Genomic DNA, 18,576 nt, shown 5'->3' with positions numbered 1-18,576 from the left:
AAAACTGTATGTAACCTAAGGTTTCTGCTTTTTTTAAAACATTAACTAGTACGAAAATCTCTTTATTTAAACCAAAAATAAGTTAAGAACATAAATGATGAACGTAATTTTAGCATAACCTGAACGTTCTTAACAACGCATTCAGATTTCAAGTTTATTTGTGGCCAAAATGAACGATTGTATTTGGATTTTGAACGAATCAAAATGGATGCTGGGTGTGAATGAACTATGTACTGAAAAACGAACAGCTTTTTATCGAGTTGTGTCGTGGGTCCGATTATAATCGGGAATCCGGCGTTGCGGTTTTGTTTTGTAATTGTTAAGATAGTGACAAACCTGTAAAAGTGTTGTTAGTTATAGGATTGTTCGTAATAATAGTTCAAATTGGCAATCACCGTGTCGGTAATGTGTTTATACGAATCTTCGTCCGATACCTATCAGACGAGCTTCCCGCAGGTGGCCCTATTAGGATGAGGACTTTGACGGAAATACTAAGTGTCGATCTGATTCCACGTCTAGTAAGCGAGGAGCCGATCGCAGCGCAGAGAGCGACATGGCGATTCTGTATCAACTAAAGTGTTGGTCCTGTGTAGCGTAGTGGAGCGCTCAGAAATGAAATGCATATACAGGGAGGAACGGATACAACTCTGACAACATGTACCAAAATGACAGAAGAAGTAGACAGAAGACATGGTGTGAATGGTAACAGCAGTAGCAAAGTGAGCGAGGATGTTTCTGGTCACAATTCTACTCTCGCTGCGACTGGTGGAAGGCTTAAATTCTTCAAAGGTAAGTCTCTATCACTCTCTTACTGGAGTTGTGCTAATTGTCAGTTACAGATGTTTGTTACCATTATGAGTTGATAAAAACTAGAAAGTCATTCATGCTCTGATAATCATACACAGTCAGATCTGAGTGAGCTGTTGCCAATTGTGTGAATGCAGCTTCTCTGCTATTGTTAGTTTTGTAAGAAAATAGATGCACTCTAGTGGAAACCAATTATCTTTATTCCACAGCTTTACTCACACTCTTATTGTGATGGTAATAAGACCATTTTTACACATCAACTTAATAGGAATTAGGCATAAATTGTTTTGAATAAATAAACAGCTTTTTTTGTTTTCTTAATTTTATATGTAAATATTTGAATACTTTTTGCTTACCAAAAATACTGTTTATGAATACAAGTAACATCTATTTGTATTATTGTAAGAAATTGTAGATATTTTACATTATGTAAGAATAAGAATTTGATAGATTGATGTAAAACCTCTAACATGAATACTTATTTTTATTACTACATGATTTGATTTAGTTCAAACTTACGACAAACAATATATGTTTTCATAACCTTTTAATATGAGATTTAAATCTTTTTTCAATTTATGCCATCATAAAATTTTATTGCAACATTGACTTCAAATGATATTGAATAAATTTTATTTTTCTGTTATGATTCAACTACTTAAGTAGCAAATAAATTAAGGATGTGTGATCCTTATCTATCATTTTGATTTCTTACCTAAACTGATTTTTTTTTAATATTCAAAATTTTTTTTTATAATATAAGGTGGCAAATGAGCAAGTGGCCACTTGAATCCACTGAAATAGAGAGCGACTGCTGCCCATAAACATCCGCAATTACAAATGCATTGCCTACCATTAATCAACAGAGGAGGAGACGCAAATAAAGAGGACATTTCCCCTTCCTATGCATTTCCTCAACTGTCAAATCCACTTTTCCTTCCCATCCTTTCCTCTTAAGAAAAGGGTGGAAAGGGGCAAAAAGGAGACTTCTTAAATATTTGATAACTCAATTCAATGGATTTTTCTACTAATTTGGTTAATGAATTTAATGTGTTTAAAATCATTTATTTAACTACGTTTTTTATAGTAAAGTACAAAAACACTAAATTTGTTATTTATGAATTCATATAATTAATTATTCAAGCTTGTATTCATTTCCATATATTATAAATATTTTGTAAAGGATTATCAAAATGAAAATGATGGTGTTTGGTTTAAACTTTACATAATAAGTATATTTACTTAAAATAAAACTTAGTTTAATTTTATTATCTGTAATATATGTGTTTAGTATGTAAAATGTAACTATAAAATTTTATGAAGATTTTAAATCAGCCAAGATTCAATCAATCTTGTATTTAGCATTAGCACAGTTTTAGTTGATGAATATGCCAATGTTTATGCATATTAATATATGTTAAGCAGATTTAATAAGGTTTTCCTACTACAGAAAAACAACTTGCTGGCCCTGTACTATATGTGATTTGAATGTTTAAATTACATTTAACTATGTTTTTGTAGTTAAAATTTATATAGTTAGAATATTCTTCCAGACTCCAAAATTTGTTATTGTTATTTTTATTAGAAGATGGTGAAGCGGGTGCTTATTTGTTTGACCTCAAAGCAGGTGAAGTATCCAAATCTAATTATAGGAAGGAAAACAAATTGATAATTTTGTGTAACTCATAAATTTATTCCTAATGTTCCTAATTGAATACTTGTAGCGTCCACACTCATACTTGAATGGAACAAAACATGTTGAAAAACAAACAATATGATAGTATTGAATAAGGGAAGAAGTGTTATCATGGACTTGAGTCAACATTGCACTTGCTTAGAATAACAAAGCGGACAGGTGATTACCGCATTTGACAAGAACAAATATGGCCGACTGCTTATATCATTGTTTACTGTAGTTTAAGGGAAACATTGATATGTGTTTCTAATTGCAATATTAACTGATCCCATTGAAACAAACATGCTTTTATTAAATTTATATTGTGTTTATTTCTGGGCCTTAGTTAAAATATTTAAGGGTTAAAATGATGTTAATAATGATAATATTGTCACGATTTTCAGATGGCAAGTTCATCTTGGAGCTGGTGCGCGGGAGCGCCCGCGAGGGAGAGCGCGCGGGCTGGGTGTCGGTGCCCCGGAAAACTTTCTGGCCGCCCGCCGCCGCGCCCGCCACGCCGCCCGCGCCCCCGCCCTGCGCATCGCTCTCCGTCTCCGACGACAACAGCTCCGTGCAGTCCTCGCCCTGGCAGCGCGACCACTGCTGGAAGCAGGCCGCGCCGCGACGCAACATATCCAAAGAGCTAGCTATGTACTACTGCAGGCCTGCCACCCTGCACAACGCCGCCATCGAAGCACCCGCGCGTCTCAAGCGCCGCCGCCCCTACGACACCGGCCACCTCGACGCCGCCGCCCTCCTCAACGGCAACGCGCGCCGGGGACCCATCAACGGCGTCTGCGACAAGAAACGCAACGGCGAACTCGCCGCACACGAGGCGAAGCCCTGCGGCGGCGAGGACGTCGTCGACGCACCCTCCGATTCCAAAACGAAAACGAACGCGGACGACGACAGGAGGACGGACTACGATCGTGAGAAATATTTTCACATGAAACTCAAGAAACCATATCAGTATCATAAGTTAAGGGTGTACAAAAAGACGCGACCTCCGATACGACGCAAGTTGCTGACTGTGACCATCGATAAGCTCCGCGAGAAGTCTTCCTCGCTGCCGGTGATCGTGAACGCGAAGCTGGCGAACTGCCGGCAGGAGCACATGATGGTGTCGCCGCGGAAGCGCATCCTGCGCGAGATGGAGCGCGTCAGCCTCGAGGACCAGGCGACGAAGCGACGGGCGAAGACGGTGCCGGCGCTCAGCACGGCCTCGTACCCGCCCTCGCCGGGGCCCAGCCACGCCGTCAAGCCGGAGCCGGCGCGGCCCAACGGCACCGCCCCTCGCAAAGAAACGCCCTCCAAGAACGTGTGCAGCTACAGTATTCATTCGTTACTGAATCGGCCGGACGACAGTCCGTCTCGTCGGTCGCCGCAGTCGTACGCCCCGCTGCTGTCGGAGTCGCCGGGCGCGGCGCAGTCGGACGCGAGCGGCAGCCCGGACGGCTACCGGTACCGGTACGGCGCGCTGGGACTGAGCTCGCCGGGTCCGCCCACGCCGCCCGAGTTGCGGCACCCGCGAGCCTCCGCAGCGGCGGCGGCGGCGGGCGGGTACGCGCGCGCCTGGCCCGCGTACCGCGGTGGCGACGTGTACGCGTACCCGTACGGCTACGTGCCGCTGTACCGCGCGCCGCCGCTGTGGCTGCAGTACCCGCCGCACGCGCCGCACGCGCCCGGCCCCTGGGCCCCGCTGCCGCACCCCCACCCCCTGCTCACCGACCACATACCCAAGGACGAACACACCTCCGGTTAGTACAGTTACTATATTATTTAAACAAGAACTTAAAAAATTTTGGATGTATTATTTTATGATGAAAAGAAGATTACATGTGATTAGTTTAAAAAAAAAAACTTTTCTCTGTTTCAGATTTGCCGTTGAATTTGTCGAAGCATTGAAGCGACGTGTCGAAGGCTCACGAAGCCACCAGACTTTAGTTTCGATGGTGTGTGTGCTGTGAACAACGCAGTCCCGTACGACCATGTGCACCAACGCGACAATCCACGAGGAACTCTAACCTTAAATGATTGTGATTGAAGTGTGTGACGTCGGTGGCTGGTCGCGGGTGCGGAGTGTTGTGTAGGGGCGGGGAGGGGCAGGGGGAGGGTGGTGCCGCGCTCTCGAGCCCTCGCGTCCTCAGTCACACGTAGTTCTGTTAACATTCCATTGTCGCACTAAAACGATTGGCGTCCAAAATGTCCAAAAATCGAATCCCACCTAACCCGACCTCCGGTGCCACCACCGCGGCTAATTTTAATTATTACTAGCTGTAACAAATATCGTTTGCGTACCGGCAACTAAAAGTAAAGATCGATATTTTTATATGAAACGTAATTTTTCCGGCGGATCTGGTAGCCTTGAAGCCTATTTACAAAATGTATATTATATACTGAAATATAACTATTTTAGTATAGATGTATGTACGCAGAGTCAAGTGTATTTTCGTACGACTTATTTGTACCGCAAGTTGAATATTTTAATATTGGCTATTATTTTAGGATAAGTTAACAAGATGATGAATCTAAATAAACAAAACAGTTGATTGTTAGCGAACAGTGCCTTGATACAAATGAAGATATTATATGAACATATTTATGAATGAGAAAGTATTAACTTGTAGGTATATATTTATCTTATGTCTACCTTCAATGCAGGCTGAATGTAAATCCTCATCTTCCGCGGCCCGTTACGAACTCGTCAAACAATCCATATGACTAGGTTCGATCTCATTATTTAATTTAGAAAATAAAACGAGGTTAAAGACTACAGTTTTGGGATCAAATTTTGTGTGTCAATGTTACATGTATATTGAAACAAAAAGACATTGTATATAATTTGTGAATGGTGTAATATTGAGAGAGGCAGGTTAGATTCTATCAGAGCATGAACCGCTTACGATATATCGGTAGGAGTTCAACATACAAATAATAATTATTGTAATTTGTACAGTATTTTTGTATTGAGTATTTTACGGCGTTGTGTCGTGTCGTGTTGCGGGAGTGCGCGGCGTGCCGTGTCGTGTCGGCTTTGAGATTAAAATGTAGAGATAGTGTACTGCAATGTTAGTTGAAGTGTGAGGGCTTATGTATCATAAGAACAGGTAAACGATGGTAAGGGACTGACTTCTGTAACATTATCGTTAATGGAATTGTATAAAATAGTTTTGTAATCGGAGGCCTACTCTAACAAACCATATAGTCCGCCAACAAAGTTGACTTAGTGTAAATGTAGCCTTAATACATTCTGCTCAATTTAATTCACAAAGAATGAGAGTTAGGGAACAATTTCAGGCGACGTCGTTTTAGGGAGCCGACTGTACTCGTGTCAGCTGTGTCTATGTCGAGGTTTAGCAACTAGTGAATGTTTCCCGTTGGGTCGGTCAGCTCAGTGGGAATAAAATCCCATTGGACTGCTTGATCGATCAGCCCAACGGGAAATACTCTAACTCGACTGTTACGTGATACGTTGCTGAACCTCGATGTGTCACTTCATTGCACATTTTGATAATTTGTAAATGTGAATTGTTTTATGTTTTTAAAATTTCTTGCACGCGGACATTTTCCGTCATTAATCATTTCGAAAGTGTCCGCGTGCGACGAATACGTGTACAAAAATGTAACGATGTTATGATCTTATTTATATACAACTTGTATTTGTATGCTTTTCAATTTAGTCGGTAATTAGTGTCTAGGTTTTGGAAATGTTAAAAACATGTTTTTTTTTGTATGAACGTACATGGGGAATATATTGTGAGATAGCTAGGAGTGGGAACAAGGAAGTACAGTCAAGTGCCATTGGAATGCAACGCTGTTGCGAGCTGCAGTCCGCTCCGTCGACGGCGAGGTCGCGCCGCTCTCGTTGCTAATGTCAAATATTTTTGTATGTGAACGTGTAACCTATGAACTATGTGATAGCGCTTTTCGAATAAAGTGAGACGTGGCGATGCAGGGGTCAAAAATCCACTTAAAACATATTTATCATACGGAATAATAGCTATTATCCATTTATCGTAAGGTGTAGTTATGTACTCGAATAAATATAACTTTTTAAAAAAGAACAATTTTCTTTTATTTTAATACTTACATCCCATTGGTCCCCGACACTGCGATAGCTGCAATGAAGTGTCACGGGATATCAGGGGGCTCTACAAGTTGTAAATGGGGGTCCATAAAATTTTTATTTGGTTTCACAAATCCGTGAGCGCTCGTATGACGCGCCATTAGTAAATAATTACCAAAATGCATAAACATTAATTTGATAATTATGTGGTGAAATAATTTATACTTGAATCCAAAATAATAATGCTTATTTTGCGCTAATAAAGTAGCGGTTGATAGAGTTAATATAATATAAGAGAACACGCTTAGCGCGTTTCATTTCCACAGATAAAAAAAGTTTGGGAACCTATGATTTAATCGAATCTGCGCACGAATGCGTGACAATTTTGATTATTTAGTGTCGATATACATTTTGTTATCTATATTTTTATTTCATTGCACCCAGAAAATATATAAATTTTGTTTTGATAAATTGATATTTTTAAGGTAAGGAATAAGGATCGAAGGACTTTTAGGAAAAAAAAAACAATAACACTGTAGAAAGAAAAATACATTATTCCGATTTGTGCTTTATTTATGAAAAAAATTGTAAATTATCCTACAATGAATCTCCGAATGAAATAGACTTACATATCGTTTTATGTATCAAATACATTATTTTGCTCGTCGCCAGATCAAACCACATAAGAACAATATAGTTTTAAAATTATTATCTACAGAATCCGTTCTCGGCGATTCGATTACCAAAAATACAATCTTCGTTTGGAGCGCGCGGCGGGCGCGTGGGGGGCGACGGGCGCGGCGGGCCGGCGGGCCGGAGGGCGCGGGGGGCGCCGGCGGTCGCGGGGGGCGGCGGACGTATTTACACGGCGAATGTACAAGGGTGGGCGCTCAGCCGAGCAGCGCCTCCATCGTGTAGGGGTGCGGCGGGTGCGGCGGTCGCGGCGGCTCCTGCACCAAAACAAATTACTTGATATTGCACATATTTCGTAAAGATAGAGATTTATATATTGTTATGTATGAATCATTTTTTAAATTAAGAAACGTAAAAGTAAACCGTACCTGTCAGTCGAGGATGACAAGTTGCAGCGGTGGCGCGGCGGCGGGCGCCTTGCCGGGCGCAGCACCCCCCGCGCCCACCGCGCCCCCCACGCCCGCCGCGCCGCGCATGGCCCGCCACGGCGCGCGCGCCCCCCGGCGCAGCTCGCCGCTGCTCAGTGTCCGTCGACCCGCCCTATAACACAAATAATCCATTTTAGGACAACTATAAATCTATACTAATATAGAGAGGAAAGATTTTTAGATTTATGAATGTATTGAAATAACTCAAAAACTACTGGACAGACTTCAAAAATTCTTTCACCATCGAGAAGCTATAATTGAGTACCCATAGGCTATATTTTTAATTTCACATTTATTATTTTTAATAATGAATGCAATCACTAGAAACGCGTACAAATACAAAAATAGTCATAATGATTCAAAAAAGGTAGTGTAGAAACTTACTTGGCGAGATCGGTGGCTCTGAAGTAGAGGTCATCGGGGGCGTCCATCCACGAGATGACGTGGCGCCGGCCGCCGCGACCCGTCAGGTTCGTCGGCTTGCCGTTTACCTGCGCGATATTATAAAAAATTTGGTGATTTTTGAATACATTTTAGACAGGTGTTTGTGACGACTAGAGGAAGAAGATGTATCTGTTAATAAGCAGTGTGTACTGACGTGTGTGAAGACGTGCGCGGGCAGCGGCTGGCCGGTGGCCTGCGCGCGCGCGCACATGGCGGCGTACTGCTCGCGCGAGGGCCGCTGCATGGGCGCGGGGTGCTTGTTGGGCCGCTTGGCGGGCGGCGGCGCGGGCCCCTCGCGCCCCCCGCCGACACCCGCTCCTGACACACACTCTCATACATTCTATTCTAATCTACACTCACCTACATAAATATACATTTACAAAACCTTAGAAACTCATGTAAGCTTTCGGTTTGGTTGGTTCACTTGTTATTGAGGAATAAGTGTATACGTTTCTTTTAACCAGCGTTTACAAGCATCAAAACTTTTGTAAATCTATACATTTTTATTCAGTTGAAGTATCATGGTAGCAAATGCTTTTGTAAGTGACTGTTGTCACATATGTGATTTCCAACTAACCTGGTGCTGTTCCATAGAGAAGCATTAGGATAAGATAGATATTAAAAACTATTACTTTAGACTATAGAAATTACAGTTTGAAGGACAGAGTTAACTTCATTTTGATATTTTATTGTTTCTGATATAATGTGATATGATATATTTTCCACATGAATGTGTATACTGACTGTCGAGTCCGTTGATGTCGTCGTAGGCGCGTCGCTTGAGCGGCGGCTGCGGCGTGGGCGCGGGCGCGGGCGCGGGCGTGGGCTCGCTGCGGCGCGCCTCCAGCTCCGCGCGCGACGCCACGCGCTCGTACATCAAGCTACCATCTACACACACAAAGATAATTATTAACATTTAACATTGTTTCATATGTTGCTATAATTAAACATCTTTCACGTTAAAAGTTCTAACACAAATAAGTTAATAAATATTTCATGCAAATTTTCATACAAGATTTTATATAATTTGTAATTTTACTAATATTATAAACTAGCTTTTGCCCGCGACTGCGTTTGCGTGGAATTAAAAAAAAAAAACAAAAATACTATGACAAATTTTATCCAGATCTATTTAGACTACAACCATTCATCCATCCATCTAAACTTTCGCATTTACAATATTAGTATTTGGATGGATAGCTGTTTCTCATTAGGTAACTCCAAAAGGGCAAAACTGATCTCGGTGAAATTTGACATATATGAACATAGTCCAACAAAAGACAGTTTTTATTATTTCGCGTGGATATTTGGGCCAATATAAGTTGCTTTTTAAGAAACTTTCCGTTTTTTTTTAAGAAACCAACTTGTCCATCAATACAGTTACCTGGCGCTTTAGGCGGCTTAGGGAAGGCGACATGGTTGGGCGCGGGCATGCGGTCGCGCGGCGTCAGCGTGAGCCAGTCGTGTGCGCGCGGCACCGCGCCCCCGTGCGCCGCCGCCAGCCGCGCCGCCACCGCGCCCACCGGCCCGCGCATGCGCGCCGCGCCGCGCACCTCCGCGCCCACGCCGCCCACACCGCCCACACCGCCCACACCGCCCGCCATCGCCACCGTGCCTGCAATACATTCAAATGCACTCATTACACTGTTACTATGTTTAAATCATACTAAAAAATATATTAATGAAAACACTAACAGCCTTACAAATAAACGCGATATAAAGTTAAACCTAGGAATAAACTGAGTATAAGCAAATATTAGTACAAATTTTAAAACAAATAGCAAATATTAAACATTTATTTATCGCAAAATACTTTCGACAGTTGAGAGGCTTCCCAAGACATCCCAAGCTATCCCAAGACAGAGTTTACTCCTAGTAATCTCCGTAAGGGCTAAACCGATTTTCACGAAACTTTTTACTGGTAAGTAGCTATTATGTACTGAAATAACTTAGACTATTTTGTTCTAGGGCACTAGAGGTGTAGGGCCACTAAGTAGTGTGTAACATACGTTGGGTACTCACACTCATGCTTGACCTGGTGCAGGTTGATGGGGGAGAAGGGGGAGCGCGCGTAGTGTCGCGGGCGGCGCAGCGCGCGCGCGAGGCGGCGCGCCAGCCGCGTGAAGGGCGAAGCGCGCAAGTAGAAGGCGGCGCGCGTCTTCATGACGGGGCGCGCGCCCTCGCCCGCGCCGTGCGCCGTCGCCACGTGCCGCGCCAAGTGCGCACGCAATTTGAACTCCTGACACATGTACATATAATTATAACAAACAATAATGTATAGGAATTGTGTGTGAATTGTAGATTTGTCGAAAACAGAAAAAACAGCTGGCACCACGTACTCCAAACTTCCAGTTTTTCTTCCAATTGATTTTTTCTTCAGCCTATGGTGCCAGTTTTGATGGGGTAGTAAGACGCTGGGACAGCCGTATAAGAGGTGTAGTATTTGGAGAACCTTCTCCTAATGCTGATTTGAGGTGTCATGTGTTGTAGTACGGTATTGTATAGTGCCATGTTGTCATCCGGTAGTGTAGTGCCGTGTGGTGTGTGAGTGGTGCGATGTACACACGGTACAGTGTTGTGTTAGTGGTGCAGTGCGATTTTATGTTAATGGCGCGGTGTTGTGTGAGTGGTGCGGGGCGTTGTTGTGTGAGTGGTGCAGTGTTGTGTGAATGGTGCGGTGTTGTATAGTTGTGTGTAAAGCCTTGTGTAGTGTGCGGTGTTGTGTGGTGCGGTGTTGCGTGGTGCGTTGTACCTTGGCGCAGTTGAGTACGGTGCAGCGGTGCGGGCGGTGCGAGGCCGACAGCGCGGTGTCTTCTCCCTCGCGCGCGCCTTTCGCCGCCTCCGCCTCGCTTTCACCGAACACGCCCGCCGTCTGGTACAATTTTACAGGATTTATTACAAAAACAAATAAATATTATCACTTACCACATATAATGAATACTAGTACTTACTACTATGTGCGACTCACCACGTATAATTAAAAAAGATAGCTTATATTACAAATAGATAATATCTTGTAATAAATATAGGTTATAGTAGATATAAAAATATACAAAGGCTATGTTAATTATTTGATTTTTTAATTCTACTCGAGCGTAGTCGTGAGTAAAAGCTAGGTATATAATATGTATAAATTAAAAATATACACACTAAGGTATACTATAAGTGGTTTCGATAGATATTGATATAATAGATATACCTTAAGTCCTCCATATTTCTTCCAGTACTGCCAGCAGGAGCCGCAAAGTCTGTACTGTAAATGTTGAGGACCCCACGCGTACCACTGGTTTGAGTTTGTTACTGAAACGACAAAAAACATACATTATCATACTAATATTAATATTGAAAAAACTTTGGATTTAATACAAAAGCCTTAACGAATTTGGAAGAAATTTGGCACAGATTGTACATAATCTGAAAAAAACACAGCTTACTAAATTTTTTTATTTACCGTACAAACTCGTGGGCAAATGCTAGTAAAGCTTGTAATATTAAGAGATAAAATTATATTAAAATAATCACAGATGCTTATCTATTGTAAAGGTTACTTGTGTCTTGATTTTATTACACTTGGTCGTAAATTAAAAAAATCAGCCTAAATTAATCGTAAAAATATTGTTATCTTCATTCTCATTTAAATTACATAACACTAAATAAAATTAAACTATTTTATAATACATAAATTAATGGTCTTTAACGAAATACGCATACGACTCATTTTCGAAGCATTGTCGAAAATTATACACTAAGAGTAACACTTTGTTTGATTTACGAATCTAACGGCCGAATATTGAAACGGCATTTAAATATGAAGAGCGTGTTAAATTAAAAGGTAACACTTAAACTCCTAATTCCATTAAAATATTGATGTCTGTTAGATTACTTACAAAGCGAAGTGTTTATGCCAATTTTTAACGTATGAAAATAAATTCAATATCAATTAGTGGTAGGATGTTTGAGAGTAGCCCCAGTGTGGAGTGAAAGGTTTGCATATGTGGGCATGTTATGAGGGATGAATCGCATATTACAAGGAGAATGTTAGTTATGAGTGTCACCGGTAGAGATAGACGTAGAAAGAGATGGATGTATTGCGTGAAAGGTGACATGATGAAGGGAGTGATGACTGAGATGACGTATACGATAGAGTTATGTGGAGGATGAAAACCTCTTGCAACACTACGGGAGTAGGATAAGGAGAAAGACGATGATCAGTTAGTGGCACTCAGCGTGATATTCGTTTCAGTATCTGGCCGTGAGTCAGTTATATATGTAGAGTGAATGTTACCTTGACATGAGGCGCATAGATTGGGTGCCGCGGTGCCATTGGTGCCGCCGTTGAGCACAGCGCCCGCCTTGCCCGCTGCGGTCGCTGCGCCCGCGGCGCCGCTCCCCCCGCTCGACACCAGCGCCGGGTTCGGCTTGTTGCTGTAAATACACGTCCACACACTGATTAATACTGCCACTTTTATATATGCGTAAAATAAACATATAAATATAAGATACAAAATAATTATAATTTAACAGAAAATTATAACACATATGTGTTTAATTATTTAAAATGCATAACATAATATAGCAAATCAAACAGAAAATTACTTATTCCTGAACAACCAAACTTCTCAAGTAATTAAAAAATCTAACAATATACACACAATGAAGCGAAATTCACAAAAAACATAAGCAATAATATAAAATAAACATATAAAAACTTTCGTGAGACAATAAATTATATTAACACGACTTAACTCCCGTGAACTGGTCGGCCTGTACCGAAATGTTTCAGCTGAGTTGAGCCGTTTTTTATAATTAACTAGCTATAGCTCGTGATTTCACTCGCGCGAAATAAAATCAGCGATGACATAGCTTTCTAATGATAAAAGAATTTTTGAAATCTGCCCATTAGTATTTGAGTTATTTCAATACATACAAAAAAACAAATTCATCTTTATAACATTAGTATTAGATAAAACACTGCTAACTCACGCGAACTGGTCGACTTATCCCAAAATGTTCACGTGAGTTAATCTGTATTTTATATAATACTAGATGTTCCCGTGTGACTTCATCCGCATGAATTTATGAACATTTTATTTCATTGTTTACATTTGTCAGATTATCAATTGCAAATGTCGAAATTACATGACACGATGACAAACTATGGCAATTTTATTTCCTTGATGTTGGCAGCTTGTACATTATGGTCCCTTTCCCACATTAGGGTTTGCATCTAATTTATTGACCTCCTAAGCTAACTTTAATAACGTAAAAATATATAGCTTAAAGCGTGACGAAGTGTAGGACTTTTTATTAAAGAGAGAATTATTCAAAAACATGCTGTGATTGCTAACATCATACGCCACGAAGTAGTGTGTGTTACGCTTTATTATATTAGTATATAAGTATAGATAAAAAAAGTATAAATAGATATTGTGGTTGGTACAAACACTCACTAATTGGGAATGTACACTTGCTTCAGCTTGGACTCGGCCTCCACCGCCTTGACGCGCTTCTGCTGCACGTAGCGGTCCGTCGTCTTCCACATGTAGTAGTACTCCACCAGGTTCTTTAGCGTCTTCCATGGCAACTGCACACAATCACAAACTGTTTATATATACACATTCATATTTTCGCGTTATTCGCTCATGGGTACCTTAACACGTGCTTAGTGCTCTAAAAACTATATTATATTAATAACTAGCCGTTGCTCGCGCCTTCGTCCACGTGGTTATTAATAGTAAAAAATATGTTATATTACTTAGTGATAACATAGCTTTTTTAATATGCAAGGATTTTTGAAATCGGCCTATTAGTTTTTGAGTTATCTCAATACATACACAAATACAAATCTTTCCTCTTTATAATATTAGTATAGATTTTAAATGCAAAAGTTTGCATGTGTGTACGTATCTCTAAAATGGCTTAAGAAATCTCAGTAAAAGGCACACATATAAAATATAGTCTGGAAGAACATAATCTACTTATTACATTTCATTAATAAAGTCGCGAGCAACAAATAGTATTGAAATACATATTTCAGAAAGTATTATATGAAATGTATAGAGTACTCACAAAGTCCTGTCGTATATCAGTAAAGTCCTTGCCGTACTTGTCGAGGGCCTCCTCGAAGAGGTTGGCCTCCGAGGCGGACCACTCCTCCATCTCGTCGCGGCACAGCACCGGCCCGGAGGCGGGCACGAGCGAGGACAGCGCGCCCTCTATGCTGTACCCGGACTTGTGCAGCGTGTCCATCGCGTGAAACTGAAATTGTCATATTCAATACATTAATATTGTCTCTCGAGCGTCGATGGCTCAGACGTTTAACAGCTAAAATAAATTAAATAGTTAAATAAGTTGTAATAAATACAAGATAGAAAAATACAAATATACGACGCCTGTGGCACCATTACGCTTTCGGGGAGTCACTCTCTCAGCGACCAACAAGAACAAAAGAAGCATAAAAAGGTGGACGGCAGTCCGCCCTTATATCGAAATGTTTTAGTACGTATTTGTCCCCTTCTCACTAGTTGAATCTAGTTCTTCCAAAAGTAACAATATCAATAACAAATCACTTGACTTGTAATCTACAGGTCCTGGGTTCGAATCCCATCGTATACCAATATTCGAATTTTATATGTAATTTACCCGACATTATTACTGTGAAGGAAAACATTGTGATGCAACCTGCACATATCGTCGAAGAAATTCAAGGTTATGTGTGAAGGCCTAGTGGTCCCTAACGTTCGGGTAGTCACCGAGCCCGTCGGTGAGGACCTATATTGAGTTGGTGATGAAAAGGTGCCATACCAGCGTGATGTCCCTGCTGGCGGCGGCGGCTGACATGTGCAGCGAGGGTTGCTTCACGCTGGAGGAGCAGTCGAGGGCGCGCGCGAACGTGCCCACGGAGCGCGACACCACCAGGAACTGGTCGATCTGCCGGTCCGTCAGCCCGTGCTCCGGTGTCCACACCAGCGTCTCAAGCTCTTCACTGTTGCGCGGCTCTGGAACACAACGGCGTAATATTTTACGACCTTGAAATTGTACGATAGTGCGATTTGTGACAGATCTTTCTGTATTTCCATAGTTTATGAAGTTTACAATGGATTTGTTTGATAGTTGCAATCAACAAGTTTTCAGTTATCTGTTTTGTGATATAGTTTAATTTAATGGCAATTGTAAATCTCTATCTAAACTTTGCCTTTATAACATTTATGAATTAAATGAATCGTTTTATTTATTGTAATATGAAATACATACCTTCTTTTAATAAATTAGTTACTTCAGTCTGATATCTACTTCCAACTCTGATTTCTCCCTTATCTGCTAATAAAGTCTTTTGTGAAGGATCAAATACTAAACAATAAAAAAATGCGTCCTGAAACAAAAGAAATACACAGTGTCAGAAATAAAAAGTACAAAAACACACGTAAATTCGTTAAAACAACCGTGGATTTCTACTGATGTAAAGAATCTTTTATTTTTTAAAGAAGAATAAAACCGTTGACGATATCTCAACAATGAAAACCCACCATAAGACTATTAATATTATTTGAAATCTTCTATTTCATTCAATTTATTGTATTGGCATTTGTAATTAAAATTCAACATTTATGCAAACGTCCACGTTTTTATACAGCGATATGCAAATTGCAAACGCGTAGACCGCGTTAATTATGATAACGTTCCAACTTTAACAAGAATGTGACGACAAATGGATATAAAGACATTGCTTTAGGCACTTCCAACTGGTTCTACTGGGGTAATCAATTACTAATTAAAAATAATAATTGCAAGCCTATTTTAATTGTATTTAGGGAGTAAACACTAGTTGTAATACTTAAAAAAGTAACCAACAATATTTGTATGAGATTTGTAGGTATCCTTCCCTTCCGATGGGAGAGTTATACAAGTTTCCAAACAAATTTTGTCGAAACCAGCAGTTTCAGGCAAATTTTTGTGAAATACTAGTTCAGTTCAGTTCAGTTTCTTGAAATGATGTGATGTTTATGAGAGCAAAAGAGACGCATATACACTACTTTCATATAAATTGGAGGAAAATAGTAATTCTAGTACTATAAGGGGTCATTTAATCAGATTGTCATAACTATAAGTTCGACTATTATATGTACTGTTGCCATTTCGTGTACGTTCAATAGAATGAGATAAGGATCTGTGTAAATTCAGTGTTAGTGTAAAGCGTTCGTTTGTTGCGCGGCTAGAAATAAATCAATAAAACGTAACAGGAAGCGCGGACGGAGATACGAGATAGGCCGCCAAGTGCATGCTCATTTCCTTATTAGTACGTGTACGTGTGTAGCCGCGCCTCGTCTGTACATCCACGTTGCCTGTGTGTCGCTGCTGCTGCGATAACAATGTCACTAAACTACTATTATATTGTAATGAATCTTTTATTTAATAAAAATGGTAAATCAACTTTAGATGTTCAGTTGAGAGAATGAATTAAGGGGAGTGTGACGAGACAAAAATATGTTGGAAGGAGCTATAATAAAGGGACTAACATAATACAGAAAACTCTCACTATGAGAGCTATAATCTAGCACTATATATGTTGTTATGGTCAATTTTCGACCTAATCGAATGTAAGCGCAAAATGACATACCTAATTGGGTAGGAAATTAAAGTCCTCGCACATACAAAAGATTACTTTTTTTACAACTTGTATTTGTGGTGCAGTGTGGTGTTGTGTGGGGTCCTGTGGTGTGGGTACATACTCACATCCTTATTGAGATAGCTGAGCAGCGACTCCGTCTCGTTGAGGAGCGTGACGGTGCATTTGCCCCGGATGTGTGTGGCGGGCAGCGTCTCCACGTGGCGCGACAGGAACAGCTCGCGGTGCTTCGCTTGGTGCCACTGCTTCGGTGCCAGCCCGTCTGTGCCCGGCAGCGCCGTAGATTCCTCCTCCATCGCCGCTGCACAAATAATACATACACATGATAAAATTGGCAAGTGTGTAAAGAGGTGAAACAACCCCTTAAATCAAATGCAAAAGTATTAACCACGTTGTTGTCAATTTCAACAGGTACCTCATGTTAGGGTATAATTCGAAAAGCGATTTGAATGCAGTACTTGAAAATTAACAAAATCGATATCCGTAGATGCCATTATTTCTAGTTGCTGGAAGTTAATTAGCGATGCTTCACAAAACAACCGCTACTCAGAATTGAAACAATGTTGCTTCCACGTCAAATCTATACCGGCTCGACGTCAATTTAAGAGCAAAAAAAGAATGGGTTTTGGAAAGAACGTTCGGACAGAACAATTCACTACTCGACATGTTTCGATTAAAAGACTTGAATCACAATACCCATTTTGAACGAATACTTTTATAAAAGTAAAAAAGAAGGCTAACGAACTGCACACATTCAAAATACCCAAAAGAATTTCTGGGATTTCGTTGACTTTGAATAACATTAGGGAAAAATCCTTTATATAATCGGCTAAATAGTTGCTTACATCAAAGAAAACCAGCTTCAGACTTCATACATCAAAATTGTAGGATGTTTAAAGAATTATAAGTGTGTTTGCTTTTGTCTAGTCTAGACCGAAACCATGTTTGCTTGCAATTAGCCGGCGAATTAAGGAGTCGGTCCGGAGTCCCGACACATCTCATCTCGATGTGCGCGAATGATATTAAATAGTTTAATTACTCGGCGGGGGAGGGCGGCAGCGGCAAGGAGGGTAAGAGGGGGCGGAGGTTATGACGCGGGCAGGTGTGTTGCGAAACGTGCACACGTCAGCTTATGATTTTTATGCGCCGATGTCCCGACCCGACCGCCATTACGACACGCACGCCTCTACCGCGACATGTCCGTCATTATACATTTAGTATATTTAATCAACCTAGGACCTAAGGATGATGTGTCTACTTATTTTTATGTAACCTGTGCGCTTTGGGCAAATACATTGTACGGTGGATAAGTGTATCCAATAGTGGTTCAAGCTATTCTCCATTGTTATCAACCAACGCGATGGGCAAGACTATAAAAACGTAAAAAATGCTACAAATATAAACTGAAAATGGGAAAGTCAAAGAATAAGTAGGTCCGAGCCTCGAGGTCTTGCAGATCGTGACCCCTGCTGGGACCCTACTAAAAATTACATCGACTTAATTTCCAACCACGAATCATTGGATTCTAGATTAATTAGCGCATGCGTATGACCTTAGCGTCATTGCCTATGTCGCCTTGATTTCTAGAATATGAAGTCTATTCTTATCATCGATCTTATTCTCTTTTTTTAGTATGCGTTGATTAATCTTATATTTTGGTTTATATAAATTACTTTTTAATTTAATCACATTGACACAAAGGAGCAGTGTTGAGACGGGTTTTGAATGTGGAGCGTAACGCGCGACCGGCGCACATTGGGCTGAATCAAGTTGCTCCATAGACAACTTTATCTGATGTTTGAAATGTCTCTTTTTTTTGCTTAAATGTGCTTTGTAT

At 40.8% G+C, this 18,576-nt stretch overlaps 2 protein-coding genes across 2 annotated transcripts in view; one reads left to right on the top strand and one right to left on the bottom strand.

The window, feature by feature from the left end:
- Positions 1-21: 21 nt before the first annotated feature.
- LOC106101090 lies at positions 22-5,749 on the top strand. The gene is made up of 3 exons (XM_013280200.1): positions 22-789; positions 2,887-4,239; positions 4,359-5,749. Exons 1-3 carry the CDS (start codon positions 618-620, stop codon positions 4,385-4,387), a joined length of 1,554 nt encoding a protein of 517 aa, XP_013135654.1. The 5' UTR covers positions 22-617; the 3' UTR covers positions 4,388-5,749.
- A 1,354-nt stretch (positions 5,750-7,103) lies between these two features.
- LOC106101161 (metastasis-associated protein MTA3) overlaps positions 7,104-18,576 on the bottom strand; it is a 55,494-nt gene continuing 44,021 nt past the window's right edge. Inside the window, exons 4-18 of the mRNA XM_013280295.1 lie at positions 16,847-17,040; positions 15,368-15,485; positions 14,918-15,111; positions 14,183-14,371; positions 13,564-13,697; positions 12,399-12,538; positions 11,313-11,413; positions 10,866-10,985; positions 10,136-10,352; positions 9,498-9,728; positions 8,858-9,001; positions 8,268-8,431; positions 8,054-8,160; positions 7,610-7,781; positions 7,104-7,498 (exon numbers count right to left, since the gene is read on the bottom strand). Of these exons, the coding sequence (XP_013135749.1) occupies positions 7,613-7,781; positions 8,054-8,160; positions 8,268-8,431; positions 8,858-9,001; positions 9,498-9,728; positions 10,136-10,352; positions 10,866-10,985; positions 11,313-11,413; positions 12,399-12,538; positions 13,564-13,697; positions 14,183-14,371; positions 14,918-15,111; positions 15,368-15,485; positions 16,847-17,040 (2,222 nt within the window). The 3' untranslated portion in view covers positions 7,104-7,498; positions 7,610-7,612. The remainder of the gene's footprint in view (positions 7,499-7,609; positions 7,782-8,053; positions 8,161-8,267; positions 8,432-8,857; positions 9,002-9,497; positions 9,729-10,135; positions 10,353-10,865; positions 10,986-11,312; positions 11,414-12,398; positions 12,539-13,563; positions 13,698-14,182; positions 14,372-14,917; positions 15,112-15,367; positions 15,486-16,846; positions 17,041-18,576) is intronic.

This window comes from Papilio polytes, unplaced genomic scaffold (assembly GCF_000836215.1).
Source record: "Papilio polytes unplaced genomic scaffold, Ppol_1.0 DF824024.1, whole genome shotgun sequence".
Taxonomy (NCBI): domain Eukaryota; kingdom Metazoa; phylum Arthropoda; class Insecta; order Lepidoptera; family Papilionidae; genus Papilio; species Papilio polytes.
The sequence above is the reverse complement of the archived record's forward strand: the minus strand, read 5'-3'. Positions and strand labels throughout refer to the sequence as shown.

Excerpts from the sequence above, each read along its gene's own strand:
- LOC106101090 (XM_013280200.1), top strand. The coding sequence starts at position 618 with ATGCATATACAGGGAGGAACGGATACAACTCTGACAACATGTACCAAA. Across the intron at positions 790-2,886 it reads AAGGCTTAAATTCTTCAAAG|ATGGCAAGTTCATCTTGGAG; the intron begins GTAAGTCTCTAT and ends CACGATTTTCAG. Across the intron at positions 4,240-4,358 it reads CAAGGACGAACACACCTCCG|ATTTGCCGTTGAATTTGTCG; the intron begins GTTAGTACAGTT and ends TCTCTGTTTCAG.